Here is a 24,172-nt window from a genome sequence, read left to right on the forward strand (position 1 = left end):
TAATCTGCATAGTTTAGTCTCTTTTTAGGTTTGTACTTCCAAGAATGTTTCAACTACATTTGGGAATCTTGAGGAGTAGTAGAAGGGAAGCAGGATGGAGGAATTAAAAAAAAACAAGTTAAAAGATGTTAAAAATCGCGGTGCATGAACTGTACTCTGCTTAAAATGTTTTTTGTTTTGTTTTTAAATGGTGTGTGCTCCACTTAAAGCACCGAGATTACAGATGAATCAGAATCAGATTCATGGGCCAAGTATGGCCGCTACAGCTTCTTGTTTGCTTTCAAACTTGGCTTGCAGCAGACGTGTGCTCATTTTCAACATGACGTCTTTGATCCACTGGTGAAAAGGACACGTTGATTCGCTCCTCTTCCCATCTGTAACTGCTTCAAACAACAAAGTGAATGCAGACGCTTCCACCACAAGGTTGAGTCTGAGGAAGGGACGCGCTGAGATGAGAATTGCCAAAATATTTAAGAGGTATAGCAATGCATCGCTTTCACAACAAAATCACAGATTGAAACTCCGTATTCATTCCACAAGCATATGCATAATTTTCAAATGTCTTCATTTGTTTTGCCAGCCCAGATATGCCGCAGAATGAGACTACTTTTGCCATCACAGCTGGAGGAATTGTTGATGCGAAAGAGTGACGGACAAACAGATAAATATTTCATCGTTTGCACAGTTAGCTGTTTCAAAATATATTTTTGACGACTATTTCATAATTTTGTTCCATGTTCCGGTGTATTTATTCAATCTGTCACCTTGTCAATGATTTTACACAATAAAACTGAGATAGTCTTCAATGTGACACAATCTGACTCGACCTACATACACATTCGGGTTACGTAGCCGCCGTACGGCGCTGAGTTCCGTCGTAAACCGGACATCACGACCAGCAGAGGACCGTTGGTGACCTCTAGCGGTAGCCACAAGACTTACATCGACTAAACGCAACTCCTCGTCAGCTGCGCGCTCCATATGCCTGTCAAAGCAGCATAGCAATGGGAAGTTCACCAACAGCGCTGTCAAGTGTTTAAACCTACTCGTAACTAACCGCGTTTTTTTTTAGTAGAACAACAAACATCTCCCAGCTCTACCGGCAAAGGTTATTGCTCAACTCTCGTTAAAAAAAAAAGAGGAGAGATGGACCCGAGAGACACAGCTCCGGATTCGTGGGAGCTGGAAGAAGACGCCGAGGCCCCGGCCACCTCGGCGGCTCTCCCGTGCGCCTTCGCCGCACTCAACGTCAACGCCAAGCCGTTTGTCCCCAACCTCAACGCCCCGGTGTTCGTGCCTACCTCCATTCAAAGCACCGCTGCCGGAATGCCTCCTTCCGACGGTAAGGTAACACGAAAGCTAGAAAGCAGTTTGGAACTTAGCCTAACTTGCTAACTATCTTGCTAACGTAGCTAGAGTTAGCCCGTTTCTCGTGGCTCACTTGCAACACGTCGACTACGTGTCGTCACCAGTTACAGCTCATTCATGACTGTGATTACTCCCCACACTTTCTGAAACGTGGCCAGCATTATGCGATTAATATCAATGATATTTTCAAAATGTTTTGTTTTTCCTTCCCTTTCAGGTACCCCTGATCCAGTTGGTAGCAGCATGGAGGTGGCACAGACAGTCGGTATGCAGGCACAATGAATGAACTATAACGACTAAATGTGATTGTCGTCAGGTTACAAAACCGCGTGATGTGAACTCAGGAGGTGTGCGGGTGAAGTACCAGGGTGCGCCCGCTTTCTCGCAGTCATGTTTGAAACGTCAAACTCATCAGGAATGCCAGGGGGCTCTGTTCAAGTTTCACATAGTGAGCCTTATTTGGATTGCTGGCATTGGGCAACCACAAGGCACTGCCTTGTGTGAATGTTATGATGCAACCTCACTGCTCCACTTCCCGACATAGACTTTTCATTGGCTTACGTTGCACGACCAAGGTTCTCACTTTGGATTTTCACTTTTGACAATTTGTGCCCAGCAGATTAAACATTAGTTGGTTATGTCAGAGGTGGGCAAAGTATGGTGACATTCTCATGCCCACAGAGGATTTACATTAACTAGACCAGTGATTCCCACCCTCTATTGAACCAAGACACATGGTTCAGATACAACGTGTGTCAGAAGAGTTCCGTTTCAAACCAAAACTAGAACGTTTTGAGAAACGTTGGTTCCAGAGTCAGCCAGTGACTTGTCTGTTCGCAGCTCCAGTTGAGAACGGCAGCTCAGAGGCAGACATGGCAGCCGACGACGAGACGTGGGAGCTGAACGATGAGCCGGGCGGAGGCGGGGGTGGTGGCGGACAGGAGGACCCGGCCGCGACGGGGGATTGTCCGCCCTACGCTGACAGCCAGGAGGATGAGATGATCATGGAGGAGGAAGAGGAGGAGATCCCTATGCCTAAAGTGGCGCCTTCAACGCCAGATGCGCCCAAGAAAGAACATGTGAATGTTGTCTTCATTGGTCACGTGGGTGCGTAACCTTAGCGGCATCGTCATTGATGAATGATGACTGCAAAACCACAGTTTAATATGATAACCATCATTTTTATTTGACCGTCAGATGCTGGAAAATCAACGATTGGTGGACAAATAATGTGAGTAAACATTGCGAAGTCATCTTCCACATTTGACTTCTGTGTCCAAAAGCAAAACTGCAGTTCGCACTTGCTGCACGCTATCCATTCCAGCATGGAGTTTAATGTTTTCCTCTCTCTGAGTGACTGTCCTGCAATAGGAGCCAACAGGATATTTAATTGCACATTATGGAAGATAATTCCTAGTTGATATTTGTGTGTGTGTTTCTCTCAGGTATTTAACTGGAATGGTGGAAAAACGAACTTTGGAAAAATATGAAAGGGAAGCAAAAGAAAAAAACAGAGAGACATGGTGAGCACAGCTTGGGTTCTATTTTCGAAGTGTCCAAATCTAATTTTATGCCGATTGTTATATGAATGTGTTTTAATGGATCAACTTCATCTACATCTTTATTGACACACAGTCTACTAATGCTGCATTTACATTTATGAAACAACTCAAATAGCACAGATGCCTAAATTTCACTTAAATGACTCCACAAGCGAGTCGTGAAATATTGGGAGTAAATCCAAATACTTAAATAATACAAGTTTCAACTGTTACATCCCCTTTCTTTGGCTTTTTGCTCACTCGTCCTCCATTAACTTCAATGAGCCTTACCTTAATGGCTAATTTGATCCCCTACCCCCAAAGAAGGTAAAAATTTGCCGATTTATTTCCCTGTCATTGATTAAAATGGGACAATCTTAGCACCAGCTTTCATGATAACAATCTGTGCTCATGGGAAGCTCCCGGCCAAACAAAGAGTCATTTATATGTCACAAAAGCCACCGTGTGTGTAAAAGGCATCCTCCCAAATGACTTTTAAAAGGTCTTAGCGTCACAACTAACACAATAAATACAATTAAGTGACTAACACCTTAAGCATGAGGCCAACGCACAGACTTACCTCCCAACGAATGACCTCACTTCTGCAACAACGCATTACAGCGATCAGTTTTCACAAAATACTACCCAGTTGTAACTAAAATTACTATTTTCACACAATATTTTGGAGGAAAAAAAACATCCAGACTTTCAATATATTGGACATGCCACATGGTAAGATAACGGGCAAGCTGCAGACCAGTAGTATCGATTTTTGAAATAATTAAATTTACTATTTTTGGACATACGGGATTTCAGCACGACAGCGGCGATATTATACCTTGAGTGACTATTCTCGTGGCTGCAGGTACCTGTCGTGGGCTCTGGACACAAACCAGGAGGAGCGAGACAAAGGAAAGACTGTGGAGGTGGGAAGGGCATATTTTGAGACGGAGAAAAAACACTTCACAATCCTGGATGCCCCTGGACACAAGAGCTTTGTCCCCAACATGATCGGAGGAGCGTCACAAGCCGATCTGGCTGTCCTGGTGAGGTTGACTTCGATCTTAATTCGGTCGTTTTGATCAGACGTGCACATTTTCATGCATGGATGCTAACGCAGCCTTGTCCACTTCCTGTGGTCAGTTCGTCTTTTAGCATGTCGCATAAAGGATGCTAATGATCGTATTGACTGCTCCGAAAAATACTTTATAAAAATGATCTTACTGAAACCCACTGACGTCACTTATAAAGTAAAACAGTACATCATTCATGAATTTACACTGGAGTTCTGTTGCTATAGTAACAAAAATTTACTACGCTTTTACATGAGTAAAGTCAGAATTAAATATTTGTGTGAAAAACACCTTTAGCCTGTAAATATGAAATGAAGAAATAAAAAAATAAAAATTAAACATGGCTGTAATTGAGGTAGCTTTTGGAAGATGGCGTATTCCTTCGCCGTTTATGCTTTTTTTTTTTTTTGTAACAACCGCTTTCTTCCTGGTCTGTGTCAGGTCATTTCAGCGAGAAAGGGCGAGTTTGAGACGGGTTTTGAAAAAGGCGGACAGACTCGGGAGCACGCCATGCTGGCCAAAACGGCAGGCGTCAAGCATCTCATTGTCCTGGTCAACAAGATGGACGACCCCACTGTCAACTGGAGCCTAGACAGGTGAACGTGGTGTGGGTGCGATTGCTGCTCTTGTTCAGATTTGACGAGTAGTGACTTCTTGAAACAGAGGTGGGCTTGGTGCTTAGCACCACATTTCCTCCCACATTGCAAAAACATCGATAATGGGTTCATTGATGTGAAGTGTATGAATGTGAATGTAGATGTTCAGTTGGGACTTTCAAAAGGAAACATTTGTGCTGGCTCTTTAGAGGTTTGCTCCATACTTGCAGGTATGAAGAGTGTAAGGAGAAGCTGGTGCCATTTCTCAAGAAGGTTGGCTTCAACCCCAAAAAGGACATCTACTTTATGCCTTGCTCCGGACTCACAGGTGCCAACCTCAAGGAACCCGTACCTGAATGTCCCTGGTACACGTAAGTGGGACTGTTGGCGTGATGGCTGCAGTTATTCAAACTTTTTTTTCTCACTGAATCGGAAATGTGTTTGAAAGAACCACTTTGATTTTTTTTTGCTCTGTACCAGGGGGTTGCCATTTATTCCCCACTTGGATAGTTTGCCAAACTTCACCAGATCCATCAACGGGCCGGTCAGACTCCCCATCGTAGATAAGTACAAGGTGAGCAGGTGAAGACGCCTGACATGGGTCAGATTGTTTCCAGTTAAGGTTGAGGCCAAAGTGACATAATTTCTTCCTCCAAAAGAAAACACGTGCACACACACAGAGGACTGGAATTTGTGTGTGTGTGTGAATGTTGTTCCCATTGTGGCTATATTCCTCAGTCCTCTGATTGCACGATCATGACGTCTGTGATTTATACTGTGACTCTGCTACATATTTCAAAACACGCCTCCCTTATATACTGCTGCAGTACCTTCTGTCAAGTCTTTTTTTGCTTAACCCACTGTTACTCTAAATGTGATTCATAATCCGTTTTAAAATGAAACTAAATAAACTTTTTTTTTCCTCACTAATGATTATTAAGCTCCACATCTTACATCGACAAATACAAGAGACAACCTTCACGTAGTCCACTCAGCACAAGTAGAATCAGCACAAAGTAAAAAAAAAAGGAGGATAGTGATGATACCCCAAATAAATACGCACAGCAAAAATAAGGTCCAAATATCTGAGGCTAGTCACATTTATTGTTTTTTCTCTCCGAAGTCGTCATCTTCGTTGTCCAAGTTGAATAGAAAACAGCGCAGCAGTCAATGGCCTCCGGTTTGAAGGTTGTGTCATAGACGTGACATGTTGTATGTTGCGTGCATGCGTGTGTTTTAGGACATGGGTACAGTCATTCTCGGGAAGCTGGAGTCCGGAACCATTAGCAAAGCCCAGCAGTTGGTCATGATGCCAAACAGGGTGAGATGACTTTTTGTTCTTGTAGAATTGTTTGGAAAAATATGTCCCAAAGGGAATTCTTTCAGAGTGAAATTCTGTCGAGGGTGGTGAAAAAAATAGGATTGAATAAAATCAGGTTGTCTCATGTTATTTGTGTGGAAACAAATGTATTTTCAGCACATCGTGGAAGTACTGAGCCTGCTTAGCGATGAGGTGGAGACTGATGACGCAGGTCCAGGGGAGAACCTGAAGATGAGGCTCAAGGGCATCGAGGAAGAGGAGATCCTGCCCGGTTTCATCTTGTGCAGCCCCGACAACCTTTGCCACACCGGCCGCACCTTTGACGCTCAGGTGACATACATCGCTTTATGACACTCCCAACATGCATCGTTTTGAGGCGACGAGCAGTACGTAATGAAGTAAAATGCAAGAAGAAATCCTGAATGAGTTGCCCAGCAACCCTTTTTGAATTTGTTCAGCTACACGATTGTCATTTCGATTGCAAATGATTTCTCCTCTCATATTTCAGATTGTCATCATTGAGCACAAATCAATCATTTGTCCTGGTTACAATGCAGTACTTCACCTCCATACCTGCATCGAAGAGGTGCAAATCTCAGTAAGTTGCTGCCCAGCCTCCCCAACTGAAGCATTTAAAAAAAAAAATTCTATTGTATTTTGTTTTTGTGACTGTAAAAAAACAACCTTTTGGGCGTACTAACAGCCTTGCATATTAAAACATATTGTGCTGCCCCTTCTGTTATGCATGGCTTAGCCTGACTGTGGCAGTAGTGCAAAAGGCAAAGTTGATCCATAATGTCAAGTAGTAGACATCAACAAACGACACAAAAGCTGAACATCGGCCGTTTGTTTACACACAAGGTATTCCCATGAGTTTCTCAACATCTTGGTTTGATTTGCATCCTGATTGCAGGCCTTAATTTGTATGGTGGACAAGAAGACGGGAGAGAAAAGTAAAACACGTCCGCGCTTCGTGAAGCAGGTCCAGGTTTGTATCGCCAGGTTCCGGGCGGCGGGAGTCATCTGCATGGAGACTTTCAAGGACTTTCCTCAAATGGGGCGATTCACGCTACGTGATGAAGGTAAGGACACGGCACTCTGGAAGTTTATCTTTGTGCTTTTTCAAATTGTTATTTCTGAGACCTATTTTTCCACCAACCAGGCAAAACCATCGCCATCGGAAAAGTGCTGAAGCTGGTGCCGGAAAAGGACTAAATGCAAGCGAGATCCAAGTTGTGTAATGCTGCTTGTCACCAGAAGAGCACTGCTGCTCGGGCCAACCACAACAGCGACTCTTTTCTTTATGCTATACTATGCTAAAGAGAAGAACTTCCAACAACGGAGCGAAGAGGGGAATTAATTGCGTCAAATGAAAATAACAAGACTGGATCAGTTTTTATGATGAACAATCGACAGTGAGAGAGTGTGAGTGTCCAGCGTTCTCATATTGAGAGCTCTGCAATAACACTAATGTAGCGACAGTACATGGCTGAAAACGCTGCCGGCTGGCCATACCAATCGTTTTTACTATGGAGGTGGATGCAGTGTTACTGAGTCTGGAGAGAACAAAAATACAAAAATGCAGGATGATTTTGTTCTCTATAAAAACCAACATGATCATACAATTCTAATTTGATGAGTGCAATTCCAATTTTAAAAAAAATACAAAAATGCAGGATGATTTTGTTCCCTATAAAAACCAACAACAAGATTATACAATTCTAATTTGATGAGTGCAATTCCAATTTTAAAAAATGAGAGAAGTCCCTTGGACATTTTATTTGTTAGATGTTGCCGCGCCATCAGTTTGTTTAGCCTCACTCACACTGCTCCGATAAATCAAGGACGAACAAACATGCAAATGTTGCATAACAAAGCCACATGAAAAAAATAAATGAATCATGACGCTTGAGTGAAAATGTGTTTTTTTTTAACTGCATTCAAGGTATATCCTTTGCTGACCTTTTATCTTGTTAGTTGTTAAATTTTCCTCGTGACAATTTCCAAGTTGAATAAAACGATATATTTTTGATTAAATTAGTTGTAACTCAGGGCGCGTTATGTCGCCGCCGTACAAATTAGATTCAATCGTAAAACGAAGGAAACCTGTGAATTTTTTTTTTGTCGTACAAATAAAGTTTTCATTTAGATTTTTGACGTTGCAGTCCACGTTGTCTGTGATCAACTAGTACGCATGCGCGCGTGTCTGAAACACGTGAAGGCAACATGGACGACGAGCGACTAGTTCAACTGGACCGGTCACAGGTAAAAAGCTTTGTTTTTATTGAATTATTTGTTTTTTTACTGAAACACTTGCATCGGTTTTTCATTCGGATTGATAGTGGGTTGTCTAATATCTTTACGCATTGACCAGTAGTGACCACAACGCCGTACCTTGGCGTATTTGTTAGCTGTGAAGCTAACCCACGAGTTGAAGTCTTGACTTGTTCAATGCAGGCCTCGAATAATTCTTCCCTGACCACATCAAACCAAATAATATTTTCCCACAGGTGAATAAGGCCGTTCTAGCCCTGCAGGCATTCCTCAAAAGCAAGCCGACCGGGAAAAAACTTTTCAAGAACGAGTCTCAAAATATCAGCATACTCTTCACCTTATGGAAGATCCCCAATGAGGCGCAGACAATTCGGATGTAAGTGGATTTATAATCGTGTTGTATTTTACGTTACGTGATAAATGTGCAACGACACAGCTTGCGTGTTGTAAAGTTTCCAGAGTTTTTTTTTTTCTTTTTTAACCCCACATTGTAATGAAGAGTTAATAGTGCTCTCTTGTTGTCTGGTCATCAGTCCATTGCCTCATGCCGAACGCACAAGCTCAGAGGAAGTATGCCTTTTCACCCGAGATGAGCCCCAAATGACCACGGACCAAACCGTGAGGTTTTATAAGAAATTAATGGAAGAGAGGGGAGTCACTAATGTCACTGAGGTAAACATCATCGGTTGCCAAAGTCGTACTGGATCAGACTAGGCCAGCACTAATGACCATGTCACTCCATCTTTGTCAGATAATCCCATTCAAGGTTCTGAAGACGGAGTACAAACCTTTTGAGGCGAAACGGCGCCTACTGGGGAACTTCAACATGTTTCTCGCCGATGGCCGCATTCGTCGCCGTCTGCCTTCCCAACTCGGGAAACACTTCTACGAGAAGAAAAGGTCAGATTTTAACATTTTTGAGACCGTATTTTCCTCCAATTTAAAACAGTTCAAAGGACGAAAGGTTCGGGATACGTGCTGACCGCTTTTCCTTGTTTTCTAGGGAGCCGCTTGCTGTGAACCTGCAGAGCAAACATCTGGCTCAAGACATCCAAAAAGTGGTCCAGGGTACCAGTGTGAAAATCAACAACAAGGGCGCCTGCTGGTGGGTTTCAAATGTGTTTGCTTGCCCAATTCAATGCCTCTAACCAAAAAGCGGAGTCTACCTCTACTGCGTTGATACACGCGAGCTCAACCCTAGCTGGCATGTAATCGTAAAGTATCCACAATTTGTATTTTGGGACCAGACATAGTCACTGATGTGTTTTTCAGCATGGCGCGTGTGGGCCACAGCGGCATGACTGCTGATGAGTTGACGGAAAACATTGAGGCAGCCGTTCAGACTGTGGCGGGAAAAATACGCATGGTGAGTGCAGCCGTTTTATTCAGCGACAATGTCCACATTGTTTCTTCATCAATGCTGTAATTTAATTCGTGGCGTCAACGAAAGCGGAGTCTGTTGTTTTGGGGGGACTACAGTATCATTGAGTCATCATTTCACGAGCACTCCTTTTGTCTAAATGCCTGTGCTGCTTTTGCGTAGGCAGGACCAGCGCTGAAGATTATCCACGTGAAGAGTGAAAGGTCTGTGGCCCTACCCATCTACACTTCAGGCCTGGGCCACCTCATGAAGACCAAAGCCACAGAGGAAGAGAAGGCGAGAACAGATTTGAGCTCAAATGCTTCAAAAAAAAAAAAAAAAAAAGAAGGGCGGAAACCCCCTTGGCCTGTTTGCATTTAAGACAGGTGAATAAGGCCGTTCTAGCCCTGCAGGCATTCCTCAAAAGCAAGCCGACCGGGAAAAAACTTTTCAAGAACGAGTCTCAAAATATCAGCATACTCTTCACCTTATGGAAGATCCCCAATGAGGCGCAGACAATTCGGATGTAAGTGGATTTATAATCGTGTTGTATTTTACGTTACGTGATAAATGTGCAACGACACAGCTTGCGTGTTGTAAAGTTTCCAGAGTTTTTTTTTTTCTTTTTTAACCCCACATTGTAATGAAGAGTTAATAGTGCTCTCTTGTTGTCTGGTCATCAGTCCATTGCCTCATGCCGAACGCACAAGCTCAGAGGAAGTATGCCTTTTCACCCGAGATGAGCCCCAAATGACCACGGACCAAACCGTGAGGTTTTATAAGAAATTAATGGAAGAGAGGGGAGTCACTAATGTCACTGAGGTAAACATCATCGGTTGCCAAAGTCGTACTGGATCAGACTAGGCCATCACTAATGACCATGTCACTCCATCTTTGTCAGATAATCCCATTCAAGGTTCTGAAGACGGAGTACAAACCTTTTGAGGCGAAACGGCGCCTACTGGGGAACTTCAACATGTTTCTCGCCGATGGCCGCATTCGTCGCCGTCTGCCTTCCCAACTCGGGAAACACTTCTACGAGAAGAAAAGGTCAGATTTTAACATTTTTGAGACCGTATTTTCCTCCAATTTAAAACAGTTCAAAGGACGAAAGGTTCGGGATACGTGCTGACCGCTTTTCCTTGTTTTCTAGGGAGCCGCTTGCTGTGAACCTGCAGAGCAAACATCTGGCTCAAGACATCCAAAAAGTGGTCCAGGGTACCAGTGTGAAAATCAACAACAAGGGCGCCTGCTGGTGGGTTTCAAATGTGTTTGCTTGCCCAATTCAATGCCTCTAACCAAAAAGCGGAGTCTACCTCTACTGCGTTGATACAAGCGAGCTCAACCCTAGCTGGCATATAATCGTAAAGTATCCACAATTTGTATTTTGGGACCAGACATAGTCACTGATGTGTTTTTCAGCATGGCGCGTGTGGGCCACAGCGGCATGACTGCTGATGAGTTGACGGAAAACATTGAGGCAGCCGTTCAAACTGTGGCGGGAAAAATACGCATGGTGAGCGCAGCCGTTTTATTCAGCGACAATGTCCACATTGTTTCTTCATGTCTGCTGTAATTTAATTGATGGTCAACGAAAGCGGGGAGTCCGTTTTTTGAGGGGGTACAGTATCATTCAGTCATCATTTCACGAGCACTCCTTTTGTCTAAATGCCTGTGCTGCTTTTGCGTAGGCAGGACCAGCGCTGAAGATTATCCACGTGAAGAGTGAAAGGTCTGTGGCCCTACCCATCTACACTTCAGGCCTGGGCCACCTCATGAAGACCAAAGCCACAGAGGAAGAGAAGGCGAGAACAGATTTGAGCTCAAATGCTTCAAAAAAAAAAAAAAAAAAAGCAGTGTCGTAACCACCTTGTGCATGTTGCATTTCAGGAGTCCGCTGCTGAAGAAACTGACGAGGACACAAAACAAACTCTTGCAAAGGAAAAGAATGGAAAGAAAAGGAAGGTAGAGGAGGAAGAGGACGACGATAGCGGGGATGAGGACATTCCCCAACTGGTCCCCATAAAGACCAAGGGCAAAAAGCTGAATGTGCGGGTGCGTGTTGTACGCAAACGCAAAAATCGTACATTTTGTCCAACAAGTTTTCCGACATTGACTTATATTACATTTTTTTTCTCCCTCTTGCTCCTCTTTGTTATAGCACAAGAAAAGAAGACCCGCTGACAAGAAACATGCAAGCATACTGCTCAAAATGTCCAAGAAAGGTGTCAGGTCTCCGAAACCGAAAAGAAAAGCAAACGTATCTAAAAGGAAATGATCTTCTTGAGGGACACTGCGCAGTATTTTGTAAGCTTGTCAATCTCTTCAATCGATCACATCCCAACGTTTCACCGGGCAAAATGTGTCAAATTATCAGATGAGTCAATTGCTGACTCTTTTTTTTTTCCTCTGAATAAAATACCTTCATATTCATACTTTCATACTTTTTGTCATTGAACGGGAGAGAATTTTTTTTTTCTGTCACTATTAGTTGCTGGCATAGATAGATGGGCAAAGTTAAATTATTTGTTCTCAATAAATATTTGTCTCACCAAAAAAAACAAAAAACAATCGGTGCAACAGCGAAGCCGTGAAAGATGAACCAAGTTACGGCGAGGGATGACTGTACTTGTGGACAAGATGTACTTTATTCCACAAAACTTTTTTTTTCCCATCTTGTACTTAAAAAAAAAAAAAAAAAAAAAGTGCAAACGCGCTCTCAAAACTAATGAAAATTAACAATAAAAAAATTACAGGTCAAAAAAAAACAATCTCAGGAAAGATCCAAGAAACTAACCTGTTGTGCAGTCGAGTTTGTTTTGGTGAAACATGAGTATGTTGATGATAAAGCGAGGCGGTGTGTCTCATCCATTCATCTTCGATGAGCTGTTGGTGTGTGTGTGGGTGTGGTGCAGGGCCATCTGGAATTACAGTGTGTCAACAGTTTTCTGGGCGACAGAATAAGCACACAACAGATGACATAGCTCTCAATCGGGAGGTAGCTGCATTCGGATGATTCTGATCCAGAGACCGCTTAAGTTATGAGTCAAGTTTTTTTCAGGAAGTCACACCGTTTTTTGTGGGCATGATGGAAGGATATGACGAGACGCCGTTTTTTGTCGACTCTGGCATTTTGTGTCCGAACTCTCATTCGGGTACGGCGGTCTCGGATTGGGCCTACCTGCACAAGTCCATCATCTCCATCGTGATGGGGTCTCTGATGTCGGCGGCGGGCGTGGTCCTCTTCCTGCTGCAGTTCTGTAAGATGGTGCAGGCGGGACCCGTCGCCTCTGCCTGTGTGTCCGTGGGACTGATGTTTGTAGTGGTGGGCTTGGTTTGGATTCCAATATTGAAAGAGAAGAGGAGGCGTCGGTGCTACTATCAAGTGGCTTGACGATGATGATGTGTATTCATTCGTTTTGGGTCACGGTAGAGCTTGAACCTTTCTCAACTGACTTTGGCCGAAAGCAGGACTATGGTCTGGGCTGGTCGCCATGCAGTCAGGCATGGGTCGATATTAAATTCTGACGGGACACCTGAAGGAAAAAACATTGCGGTATCACAGTATTTAAATAACAACTCCAAAACGACATTAAAAAAATATTTGGATAAATAAAAAACAGCATTGTTTTCCCCCCACAAAACTGAATATTTGGTATAGAAGAAATGTGTACTATGTTGGGTTTAATAACTGAACACATGTTAACAACTATGCGGCCCGTCGACCTCACAGTACAGAGGTCGTGGGTTCGATCCTGGCTCGGGCCTTCCTGTGAGGAGTTTGCATGTTTTCCCCGGGCCTGCGTGGGTTTTCTCCGGGTACTCCGGTTTCCTCCCACATTCCAGAAACATGCATGGTAGGCTGATTGAACACTCTAAATTGTCCCTAGGTGTGCGTGTGAGTGCGGCTGGTTGTTCGTCTCTGTGTGCCCTGCAATTGGCTGGCAGCCGTTTCAGGGTGTCCCCCGCCTACTGCCCGAAGACGGCTGGGATAGGCTGCAGCACCCCCCGCGACCCTCGTGAGTATCAAGCGGTTTGAAAAATGAATGAATGTCTGTTAACATCTGTTTTAAGTCTTCATAAGTCATAGTGTCCCATGACTGCTGACCTTTTTTGAATTTTATTTTATTTTTAAAGAACACACCCATGGGCTACTCGTGTTGTCCTTGGGGCTAACTAGTGCCTGCTGGCACCATTTTGTTTTTAAGGCCAATGCATATTAATCATAGCAAAAAGTCTTTGCAGCGTTGCAGTCTTTCATCTTGCTCCTTCCATGGTTTGCATGTCGGCCTCAGAAAGTTAACACAAGGGTTGAACTAGATGCATTTCATGAGACTCATCCAAACTTCTGTTTTGACTGTCGCTGAGAACTGGCCCCATGCTGTCATTCGAGTGAACCACGATACCATCAGTCACTGCGATGATTCAATGACTTTTTTTTTTTCCCCAAGTCAGCTGGTCTTGTTGATAACCACACGCACACACTGAACTTCGACCGTTGCTACTGCAGAGTTTGTGAGAGCTACGCCTGCGACTCGCAGCACATTGCTGCTTACGGATCCACATCTGGATTCATTCTGACACCATCTTCTCAAGGACCATGTCGACCTCCGTGCAGGTGGAAGCGCCAGTGGAGAGGAAGTACGGAGGAGTGGGCCGTTGCAAGTGCTCCTTCTGGTTTGCCGTGGCCCACGACATCCTCGGCGTGCTCATCATGATGGTGGGGGTGTTCGGGGGTCTGGCTATCCACGACCTTTTCATCTACGCCGGCGCCATCGTCATCTTCCTCAGCCTCATCTGGTGGGTCTTCTGGTACTCTGGCAACATCGAGGTGCCGCCCGAGGAGCTGGAGGACGACGTGGGCCTCATCAAGCCGAGGAATAAAGGACTGAGCCGAGTGATGAGACGCGTGTCCGACCAGTTCTCCAGCGGGATCCGGAACTCCCTGAGAAAGAATGTCGCTTCGACCAGAGAATGTTCGGCGGGAAAGAGACCCCGAAATACCGAGGCATTGTCGCTCTTCACGATATATGACAGCAGCATGAGCTCATCGTCAAAGCAACTTGTGAGAGAGACACTGTCAATATGAACTAATCCTTGACATCAACATCCAAAACTTTTATCGGGCCAAGACACATGCAAAAGATGTGTAATCATCATCAAGCTTGATTAGGAAATGTCTTTTGAGATGATGTCACATAGATTTACACAAAGCGGTCCCTGGAGAGAAACTAGACCTTGGGTCAAGGAGCTTCGGGACGTACGGCAAGGAAACTGTAAGTCCTGAATCTCAAGACAATGTTCACGGTAGATAAAAGGTAAAGATTTTTTTTTTTTTTTTGCTTTTATTTATGTTGACCGTTCCATTATTCATCTTTCAATGTGAAAGAAGAAACCAAGCTGAATTTTGGATTCGCACCCTTGTCAAGGTTTTTTTTGACTCGGACAGTGGTGTGCTTCACTCTATGCTTTTATTTATGTTGACCGTTGCATTATTCATCTTTCAATATGAAAGAAGAAACAAAGCTCCTGAATTTTGGATTCGCACCCTTGTTAAGGTTTTTTTGACTCGGACAGTGGTGTGCTTCACTCTATTTTGTCCTGATGTTTAAACTGATTTTGTGTTCATTTGCTCTTAGTTTTTTTTTAACGCGGATGTCCGATTGTACCAATCTGCAAGTAAATTGACGCACACGTCTGAAAATGTCTCGCCTGTTCAATAATTTCAGCGGCAATGCGCACGTAACGCGGATGTCCGATTGTACCAATCTCCAAATAAATTGACGCACACGTCTGAAAATGTCTCGCCTGTTCAATAATTTCAGCGACAATGCGCACGTCACACCACCAAACCAAAAAACATTTACCCCTTGATGGATCAAAATCTTGACCCGATGTGCTGGTTCAAATTCTCAACCCAATGGCCTGGGGGTCAATAACCCAGCATTGGGTCAATCCCTTTTGGACCCAGCACTGGGTATGTTATTTCACCCAATTTGGGTTACTTTTGATTCATCATTTTTAAGATTGAAATTTAATAAGTCAATTGAAGAGCATTTAATAGCTCTGCCTGCCACTATGTGTTGGTGGCATGGATAGACAAACAAAGATACAGTACATTTTTTTTCGTAAATAATTTTCTGCAGTGCACTTGATCTCTCATGGCACACTCATGTGCCCGGCAGACTGGTTGGGACTAACACACTGTTAATAACTGAGTGAAATGCGAAACCTGGACTTGGGTTTTTGTTTTATTTGCTTCTACGCTTTAAAGGGATTTGCCGTTTGCTCTGCCATCATGCACAGGTAATGATTAGACAAAACTGTCCAGATAAGTGCACATGGTCTTATCTGGCTGATAAGATACACATCTTGCACACTTCGACAAAGTGCGCCAAGACGGTAACAAAGCAGGGATCAAGCAGTATTAGAATGAACCCCCGTGATTGCAAAAAATAAAGGTAGTCTCTGAGATTTTATCATGTTCAAGTAGGGTGTTACTATTTACAGTAACTGATTTTCCATTCAATTGGTCAAAACAACTGAATTTTCCTGTGTCCCAGAATTTCAAAAAACAACAGCAAATTAAAGAACATCAAAATATTCAACTAAACAAAACATGAAAAAAACACAAACACGAATACCAAATGTCACAGCGAAAAAAAAAAATCACAAAAATAAACCGCTAAACAGAACAACAAAAAATACAGAATAAGCAAAACAACAAAAAGCTAACCGCGACAGCAAATAAAAACAGAAAACCAAAAAAATAAACAACAACATGCTATACACACCAGCAAATAAAAAAACTAGCTCAACAAAACAACTTAAGGTAAACACAACAACAAATCTAAATCACAAAAACAAAAGGCCTGAAACCTTGAGCTGAGTTTCAAAGTCACTGGGGAGAAATAAACAATCAATCATACACACTCACAATAACACCTGCGGGCAAAATTAAATCGTCAGTGAACCAAATGTATAATTTAATGAAATGCGAATGCATCGCGAAAACCACAGCAGAGCAAGTACTGTCAAAAACTACGTTTCCCATGACCACTTGAGCAAGGACACGTGACAGCTGTGTTTTATCACGTGACCTTCACACTGCTCACGAGTCAACAGTCCGCTTCCGGCGTTTGCACATTCGCAGCTGTTTTCGCATAACGCAAATGTACTCCATGACTTCAAGATTGCATTCCGGCTTTTGACAAGCGCATTTTGTCAGCTCGCCAGCGTATGGAGAACTCGACACTTGGATGTCAACCAGCGGAGGTCACTTAGCCTCGGCGATTTTCCACCGGCAAGGCCTCTCCGCTCACCGAAAGAGCATCGCTCTTCTTGCCGCGGTGGGGCGGGTCAAACTCGGCCACGGAAGCCGCATGAGCCCGGTCCCTCGCGAGCCTCCCCGGTGGATGATTTGCAGGAAAAAGAGGGATGAATAACCTCGGTGGGGAAGCGTCAAGCTTGGATGTTTCCGCACCTGAAGTTTTGTTGTCACAATGAACGGTAAATTTAGTTCGTGTTTGGAAAAACACAATGGGACACGTTTGGACAATTTGCACGGGTGTTTCTCCAAAGCTATTGTCATACATCCTTCCCAGTTTTTGTAGCAAAAGTCCATTTGATTTTGCAGACTTTGAAATATTTCTATACTGTTACTGTTGTATTTCAAGATTAATCAGTTTTAACCTACTGACATGAAAATGTGTCGTCATCACAATGAAGTCTGACTGTATTTGTTGCTTCCTTTCTCCTAAGCAATGTATATTGGGCGTGAGGATGCAGATGACGCTGCAGTTTTGAAAACAATTTCAAAGCTCACACAATTTTATTAATTTTCAGTATGTAGGAAACATGTTATTTTATTTGGGTGCGGCAGCTGTAAACTCCACAGTCATGCAAATTGAGTCCGAACTGGACCGCGTTCTGCGCCCCTATTGAGGGGGTCGATCTGAGTTGTGGCCGCAAGGTGGTCGGTGCTTGTCTTGATGGCAACCCCCAAACTCGCTGGTTTACACTGGCAGAAAGGATGCCATCAAACTGAAGGAGTCCCATCAGGCCTTTTTGGGTCACGGGTTACCGACTTGCCAAGCAGAGCGCGGCTTTGTTGGTTGCTCCAAACAATGACTCGATTAAAATAGTAATCGATTAGTTCTTGATTTTTCAATTAATTTTTCACGCCTTAAGTTTCCAATTATTGTCCAATAAGTTAAGAAATTGCATGCCACCAAATCAAATGTTGTCTTTGTTCGCCTTTTGCAGGCGCTGTGCAGAGTGACGCCAAGAGACAGAACCTCTTGGAAAGGTTACTAGATGCTGTCAAACAGGTTAGTACAAGTCGCCTTTCCAAACTATGGTGTTGTATATATATATATTTTTTTGTGTGGATATGACATTCTATTCAACATCTCTGAATTTAATGAGCCCATTAGCACGCTAAATTCTAGCCATATTTTCGAACAAGAAACTGGACATGATTTCGACGTGATAAGAGCTTCAGAATGTTTCAGGCTGTGGAGTGTGGTAACCCACCATTGCTTGAAAGTGACTCTGAATGTTCACCCAGCCTCGTTGGCTTTGGAGAAACTGCGTGCGGAGGCGCTTATTATGTAAATTTACTGAACTGCCGAAGGCTTGCTTAGATTTTTTTTTCAGAGGTGGGCCGGCACGCCAGAGACACAACTATTCTAATAATGCACAAGCCTTTCGAGAAAGTCAGCTTGCATTCAAGTTTGTCATCTCTCGTCCATTATCAACCATCCCTTGTCTTCCCAGTGCCAAATCCGCTTTGGGGGCAGAAAGGAGATCGCAACGGACTCGGACAGCAGGTTTGCAGCATTTACCATCTCCAAATGAACATTTTCAGCTTTACACAGTGATGATGACTTGAGGCCGGAGTGACCCGACATATGTTTTTCAAGCGACTAGCTGTTGTTAGGCCCCTTTTTTTTTTTTGACTTGTGAGCAAAAATTCTAATTCCAATCGCAGCATGGTGCTGCTCACTTCGCAACAAGCAGCAGCAGAAAAAAAAAAATCTGAAAATTGGCCTCAAGCAGTTTATTGCCACTCCTGGTTGAGGTTTGCTGTCAAACTAAACATCAAAAAAGAGAATTACAGCTTGTGTATTCAAACGATGATTGATTCTGTTGAGCTTCATGCTGACAAACCAAAGAAAATGCAAAAGGGCTAACAAATAGCATCAGTGTTATCACCCTTTCAGCAACGGATATTTGAACACAAATGGTGGAGCAACAAATATAGACAGACAATCTGACAATCCTCACAGGCCCAAACCAAATAAAATGCAAAAGGGCTAACAAATAACATCGGTGTTATCACCCTTTCAGCAACGGATATATGAACACAAATGGTGGAGCAACAAATCTAGACAATCTGACAAGCCTCACAGGCCCATATTCTTACATCCTTTGAATGACTTTCAAATGACTAATCTTACTGCGGATCACTAAGTCAATCATTAAGTCATTGCGGAGTGCTATTCTTCTTTAATTCTTTATTATTCTCTGCAGGGTAATCTGTCTTTGCGCCCAATTTGAGGCAGTGCTGCAGCACGGCTTGAGAAAAAGCCGAGGTCTCGCCCTCACCGCCGCCGCCCTCAAGCAGGCTGCGGGCTTCAGCAGCAAGGTTGAAACAGGTCAGAGTTTGGAGTTGACCTGTGTGTTCTATGAAGAGGTTATGAAAAAAAAAAGGGAGCACTAACTCAGTATCCACTTTCAAATCTGGTTTTTGTCTTGCAACTTGATGTTTGGTTGGCAGTGGTGACGATCAATACCATTGATTGACTTTCCGATTCGATGCTGGGTAAAATCAGTCCTGATGCCGATACTGTGTGCCAATACTACCGTGTCTGGTAATTTGACCAAGAATAGTGTATTTTAACTCAAAACTCATTAAAGCATCCTAGAGCAATATGAATGAGACACGATTAATCTGCTAAATTTTTAACGCTTTTAAAATCAGCCCCCGGCCAATTTTTTGTGTATTTTTGATGATTTTAAGTGCTTTTTAAAATAAAGTGCACCTGAAGACAAAAGTAACGACATTCAAACATTTCCCTCTCGCTTAAATCAGCAAAAAAAAAAAAAAAATTACTGACTTCTAGATTGTTTTCTCTACTTTTGTTAAATTCGACTAAAATGTTCTGCCTGTAATTAATATCTGTACAGGAGTAAGCGTTAACAGACGCGCCCAAAATTGAAGTTAATTAAACTAAGAATTATTTTTAGCATATTTTCAGGTATTGTATTTGTTTCATATTTTTTAATGAGTCAGCTGATTAATTGGTTGTCGGAATTTTATTCAGCCAAATACCGAAATCTGCAATCGACCTAAAAAAAAAAAAAATTCATCTCGTTGGGGTCTTAGTAAAACCAAGACAATTCTTAAATTCTTAACTCTTACCTTGAATGACAGATGACGAAGGTGTCATGTCTCTTTTTTGACTGTCAAGTGTCCTTTGGTATGTTGAAAGGCGCTTATAAATAAAATGTATTATTATTATTATTATTATTATTATTATTATTATTATTATTATCATGTGAAAGTTAGAAATAAAACTTTTACGCTGGACAAAAGTATTGGTACACTGCTTGACACTTATATGTGGCTGGTGATTATTTTTTTTTTTGAACGTTTTTGCTTCAGTGTGAAGACCGTTCCAATTCGGCATGTCAAAAAGAAAGCAGCTGGACAAGTTTCATGTGGGTTATATATTTAGAGATTTGCTCATGTAGCTCTGTCATGAGGAAGTGTTCACTCTGAATAATTATTCTCTTGTCGTCAACCCAACTCTAAAACTGTCGCGCTGTTTGAGGCGCCGTGAGTGCCACATTAGCGCGTCAAACCGCATCATATTCAAGAATGCATTGCCCGGTCCTTCCTTTAACAGAGGAAGGATTTCAATAACACACAGCTAATATTGCCTGTTATTGAAATACATCTCAACGTTCTCGCAATAAACTTACCATGGACTGAGTGAGAAGCATCCAGAACATTTTCATCGGCTTTGAACCCTTTCATATCCTTCCTTTTACAGAAGAAGGATTTAAATAACAGAGCTAATATTGCCTGGTATTGAAATACATCTCAACGTTCTCACAATAAACTTACCATGGACTGAGTGAGAAATATCCAGAACATTTTCATCGGCTTTGAACCCTTTCATGTTCATCCCACAGTAATGGCCTCCACCTCATTCGTGGCTATTAGCACTTATAACGTCCTCCTTTTGTTCGAACCTGCGGCTTTGCGGCAGTCTAATGAAGCCCAAACCATCGCAGGCATTAATTTCACAAATGTCCTGGAGCTGTATGCTAATCATGTGCAAATGAGTTGCATTATCACTTTCCAAATCACTTGAATGTTTCAACATGTCATAGGGTTGCATCTTAAGTTAGCGAGCGTTCGCTCATGCTTATTATCACATTTTTTTTTTCTGACTGCGTGGACCGTTCATGATCACTTTATTGAATACTTTTGCGATGACGACAGTCCTAATGATGCCCTCCACCCCCTCCTGCAGAGTTCACATTCTGGTTTTACGTGAAGGAGCATCTCAACCGGCATGAGCTGCAGCGCTTCTACTCCCTCCGTCACATCTCGTCGGAGCTGGGCCGGGGTCGGGCCTGGATGCGCTGTGCTCTTAATGAGCATTCGTTAGAGCGCTACCTGCACACGCTGCTCGCTGACCGACCACGCCTCGGGTTCGTGCGCTGTCGCTTTGCGCTTTATTTGAAGCCTCTTTGTTTATTTTTTGTTTTGATGAAAATCCCATCAACTGTGTCCCAGTGGGCGCGGCAATAAACAGAGGACATTTATGAGCGTCCACTTTAATGCTCTACCTTGAATTAACTTTCCCACTGTTTTTTTTTTTTTGTGCACACGCTGCTCGCTGACCGACCACGCCTCGGGTTCGTGTGCTGTCGCTTTGCGCTTTATTTGAAGCCTCTTTGTTTATTTTTTGTTTTGATGAAAATCCCATCAACTGTGTCCCAGTGGGCGCGGCAATAAACAGAGGACATTTATGAGCGTCCACTTTAATGCTCTACCTTGAATTAACTTTCCCACTGTTTTTTTTTTTTTTGAAGCATTTACTATGAAGACTGGGCTTTCATGCTTGATGAAGAGAGAGCTAGTATGCTACCCACCATGGCTGCGGGTGAGTTTGGAGACTACATTTGCACTGACCTATCGAGCTGTGTTCGTAGTCTCTTAATTAGGTATTACATTATACTTTACACACCCTATGTCTTGTCTGGCTGAAAACCAGTTACAGTTGCTGTTCCGTAAAACACAAAAATAACACCGCAAAAAAAAAAAAAAAAAAAGTGGTGACGATCAATACCATTGATTGACTTTCCGATTCGATGCTGGGTAAAATCAGTCCTGATGCCGATACTGTGTGCCAATACTACCGTGTCTGGTAATTTGACCAAGAATAGTGTATTTTAACTCAAAACTCATTAAAGCATCCTAGAGCAATATGAATGAGACACGATTAATCTGCTAAATTTTTAACGCTTTTAAAATCAGCCCCCGGCCAATTTTTTGTGTATTTTTGATGATTTTAAGTGCTTTTTAAAATAAAGTGCACCTGAAGACAAAAGTAACGACATTCAAACATTTCCCTCTCGCTTAAATCAGCAAAAAAAAAAAAAAAATTACTGACTTCTAGATTGTTTTCTCTACTTTTGTTAAATTCGACTAAAATGTTCTGCCTGTAATTAATATCTGTACAGGAGTAAGCGTTAACAGACGCGCCCAAAATTGAAGTTAATTAAACTAAGAATTATTTTTAGCATATTTTCAGGTATTGTATTTGTTTCATATTTTTTAATGAGTCAGCTGATTAATTGGTTGTCGGAATTTTATTCAGCCAAATACCGAAATCTGCAATCGACCTAAAAAAAAAAAAAATTCATCTCGTTGGGGTCTTAGTAAAACCAAGACAATTCTTAAATTCTTAACTCTTACCTTGAATGACAGATGACGAAGGTGTCATGTCTCTTTTTTGACTGTCAAGTGTCCTTTGGTATGTTGAAAGGCGCTTATAAATAAAATGTATTATTATTATTATTATTATTATTATTATTATTATTATTATTATCATGTGAAAGTTAGAAATAAAACTTTTACGCTGGACAAAAGTATTGGTACACTGCTTGACACTTATATGTGGCTGGTGATTATTTTTTTTTTTGAACGTTTTTGCTTCAGTGTGAAGACCGTTCCAATTCGGCATGTCAAAAAGAAAGCAGCTGGACAAGTTTCATGTGGGTTATATATTTAGAGATTTGCTCATGTAGCTCTGTCATGAGGAAGTGTTCACTCTGAATAATTATTCTCTTGTCGTCAACCCAACTCTAAAACTGTCGCGCTGTTTGAGGCGCCGTGAGTGCCACATTAGCGCGTCAAACCGCATCATATTCAAGAATGCATTGCCCGTTCATCCCACAGTAATGGCCTCCACCTCATTCGTGGCTATTAGCACTTATAACGTCCTCCTTTTGTTCGAACCTGCGGCTTTGCGGCAGTCTAATGAAGCCCAAACCATCGCAGGCATTAATTTCACAAATGTCCTGGAGCTGTATGCTAATCATGTGCAAATGAGTTGCATTATCACTTTCCAAATCACTTGAATGTTTCAACATGTCATAGGGTTGCAGCTTAAGGTAGCGAGCGTTCGCTCATGCTTATTATCACATTTTTTTTTTCTGACTGCGTGGACCGTTCATGATCACTTTATTGAATACTTTTGCGATGACGACAGTCCTAATGATGCCCTCCACCCCCTCCTGCAGAGTTCACATTCTGGTTTTACGTGAAGGAGCATCTCAACCGGCATGAGCTGCAGCGCTTCTACTCCCTCCGTCACATCTCGTCGGAGCTGGGCCGGGGTCGGGCCTGGATGCGCTGTGCTCTTAATGAGCATTCGTTAGAGCGCTACCTGCACACGCTGCTCGCTGACCGACCACGCCTCGGGTTCGTGCGCTGTCGCTTTGCGCTTTATTTGAAGCCTCTTTGTTTATTTTTTGTTTTGATGAAAATCCCATCAACTGTGTCCCAGTGGGCGCGGCAATAAACAGAGGACATTTATGAGCGTCCACTTTAATGCTCTACCTTGAATTAACTTTCCCACTGTTTTTTTTTTTTTTGAAGCATTTACTATGAAGACTGGGCTTTCATGCTTGATGAAGAGAGAGCTAGTATGCTACCCACCATGGCTGCGGGTGAGTTTGGAGACTACATTTGCACTGACCTATCGAGCTGTGTTCGTAGTCTCTTAATTAGGTATTACATTATACTTTACACACCCTATATTTTGCCTGGCTGAAATTACCAGTTACAGTTGCTGTTCCATAAAAAAAACAAAAATAACGACACAAAACAAAACAAAAAAAAACATTACCGTATTTTCCGCACTAAAAGGCGCACCTAAAAGCCTTCCATTTTCTTAAAATCTCACAGCGCGCCTTAAAATCCGATGCGTCTTGTGTACGGTCATTACGGTAATATTTTGACCCCAAAATGGCTCCTTGCTCGAGACATGCTGACAACGCAGAGTTCAAACTTAAGGCGATCGGGTTACGCAGTTGAACACGGAAATAGAGCAGCG

General features: G+C 42.7%; 4 protein-coding genes across 6 annotated transcripts in view; all 4 read left to right on the forward strand.

The window, feature by feature from the left end:
- Positions 1 to 924: 924 nt before the first annotated feature.
- On the forward strand, positions 925 to 7,511 carry gspt1 (G1 to S phase transition 1). 2 transcript variants are annotated; one of them, XM_019863519.1, is made up of 14 exons: positions 925 to 1,342; positions 1,586 to 1,633; positions 2,209 to 2,475; positions 2,566 to 2,599; positions 2,814 to 2,891; positions 3,775 to 3,955; positions 4,424 to 4,578; positions 4,809 to 4,949; positions 5,059 to 5,152; positions 5,819 to 5,899; positions 6,056 to 6,229; positions 6,408 to 6,497; positions 6,813 to 6,981; positions 7,062 to 7,511. In XM_019863519.1, the coding sequence occupies exons 1-14, from the start codon at positions 1,147 to 1,149 to the stop codon at positions 7,112 to 7,114; spliced, it is 1,761 nt and encodes a 586-aa protein (XP_019719078.1). In that variant the 5' UTR covers positions 925 to 1,146; the 3' UTR covers positions 7,115 to 7,511. The 2 variants fall into 2 exon arrangements, with proteins under 2 accessions (XP_019719078.1, XP_019719080.1); XM_019863521.1 differs by lacking the exon at positions 1,586 to 1,633.
- Positions 7,512 to 8,047: 536 nt separating this feature from the next.
- Positions 8,048 to 11,971, forward strand: rsl1d1 (ribosomal L1 domain containing 1). 2 transcript variants are annotated; one of them, XM_019863522.1, is made up of 9 exons: positions 8,048 to 8,164; positions 8,410 to 8,549; positions 8,707 to 8,845; positions 8,925 to 9,073; positions 9,177 to 9,278; positions 9,446 to 9,539; positions 9,717 to 9,830; positions 11,424 to 11,588; positions 11,695 to 11,971. In XM_019863522.1, the coding sequence occupies exons 1-9, from the start codon at positions 8,126 to 8,128 to the stop codon at positions 11,809 to 11,811; spliced, it is 1,059 nt and encodes a 352-aa protein (XP_019719081.1). In that variant the 5' UTR covers positions 8,048 to 8,125; the 3' UTR covers positions 11,812 to 11,971. The 2 variants fall into 2 exon arrangements, with proteins under 2 accessions (XP_019719081.1, XP_019719082.1); XM_019863523.1 differs by having other exon boundaries at positions 8,110 to 8,158; positions 8,404 to 8,549.
- Positions 11,972 to 13,598: 1,627 nt separating this feature from the next.
- Positions 13,599 to 14,964, forward strand: LOC109512077 (transmembrane protein 238-like). Its single transcript, XM_019863574.1, has one exon. It carries the CDS (start codon positions 14,134 to 14,136, stop codon positions 14,620 to 14,622), a length of 489 nt encoding a protein of 162 aa, XP_019719133.1. The 5' UTR covers positions 13,599 to 14,133; the 3' UTR covers positions 14,623 to 14,964.
- Positions 14,965 to 16,629: 1,665 nt separating this feature from the next.
- Positions 16,630 to 24,172, forward strand: part of snx29 (sorting nexin 29) — a 121,040-nt gene continuing 113,497 nt past the window's right edge. Inside the window, exons 1-6 of the mRNA XM_019863575.1 lie at positions 16,630 to 17,042; positions 17,799 to 17,863; positions 18,312 to 18,364; positions 19,068 to 19,192; positions 21,080 to 21,260; positions 21,645 to 21,715. Coding sequence (XP_019719134.1) covers positions 17,036 to 17,042; positions 17,799 to 17,863; positions 18,312 to 18,364; positions 19,068 to 19,192; positions 21,080 to 21,260; positions 21,645 to 21,715 — 502 coding nt within the window. The 5' untranslated portion in view covers positions 16,630 to 17,035. The remainder of the gene's footprint in view (positions 17,043 to 17,798; positions 17,864 to 18,311; positions 18,365 to 19,067; positions 19,193 to 21,079; positions 21,261 to 21,644; positions 21,716 to 24,172) is intronic.

The sequence above is a fragment of the Hippocampus comes genome, unplaced genomic scaffold (assembly GCF_001891065.2).
Source record: "Hippocampus comes isolate QL1 unplaced genomic scaffold, H_comes_QL1_v1.1 scaffold91, whole genome shotgun sequence".
Taxonomy (NCBI): domain Eukaryota; kingdom Metazoa; phylum Chordata; class Actinopteri; order Syngnathiformes; family Syngnathidae; genus Hippocampus; species Hippocampus comes.

Bases quoted from the DNA above. Each gene is read 5' to 3' on its own strand.
- gspt1 (XM_019863519.1), top strand. From the start codon at position 1,147: ATGGACCCGAGAGACACAGCTCCGGATTCGTGGGAGCTGGAAGAAGAC. The intron at 2,892-3,774 runs GTGAGCACAGCT...TCGTGGCTGCAG, and splicing joins GAAAAAAACAGAGAGACATG to GTACCTGTCGTGGGCTCTGG. The intron at 6,982-7,061 runs GTAAGGACACGG...TCCACCAACCAG, and splicing joins ATTCACGCTACGTGATGAAG to GCAAAACCATCGCCATCGGA.
- rsl1d1 (XM_019863522.1), top strand. From the start codon at position 8,126: ATGGACGACGAGCGACTAGTTCAACTGGACCGGTCACAG. The intron at 8,165-8,409 runs GTAAAAAGCTTT...ATTTTCCCACAG, and splicing joins TTCAACTGGACCGGTCACAG to GTGAATAAGGCCGTTCTAGC. The intron at 9,074-9,176 runs GTCAGATTTTAA...CTTGTTTTCTAG, and splicing joins CACTTCTACGAGAAGAAAAG to GGAGCCGCTTGCTGTGAACC.
- LOC109512077 (XM_019863574.1), top strand. From the start codon at position 14,134: ATGTCGACCTCCGTGCAGGTGGAAGCGCCAGTGGAGAGGAAGTACGGA.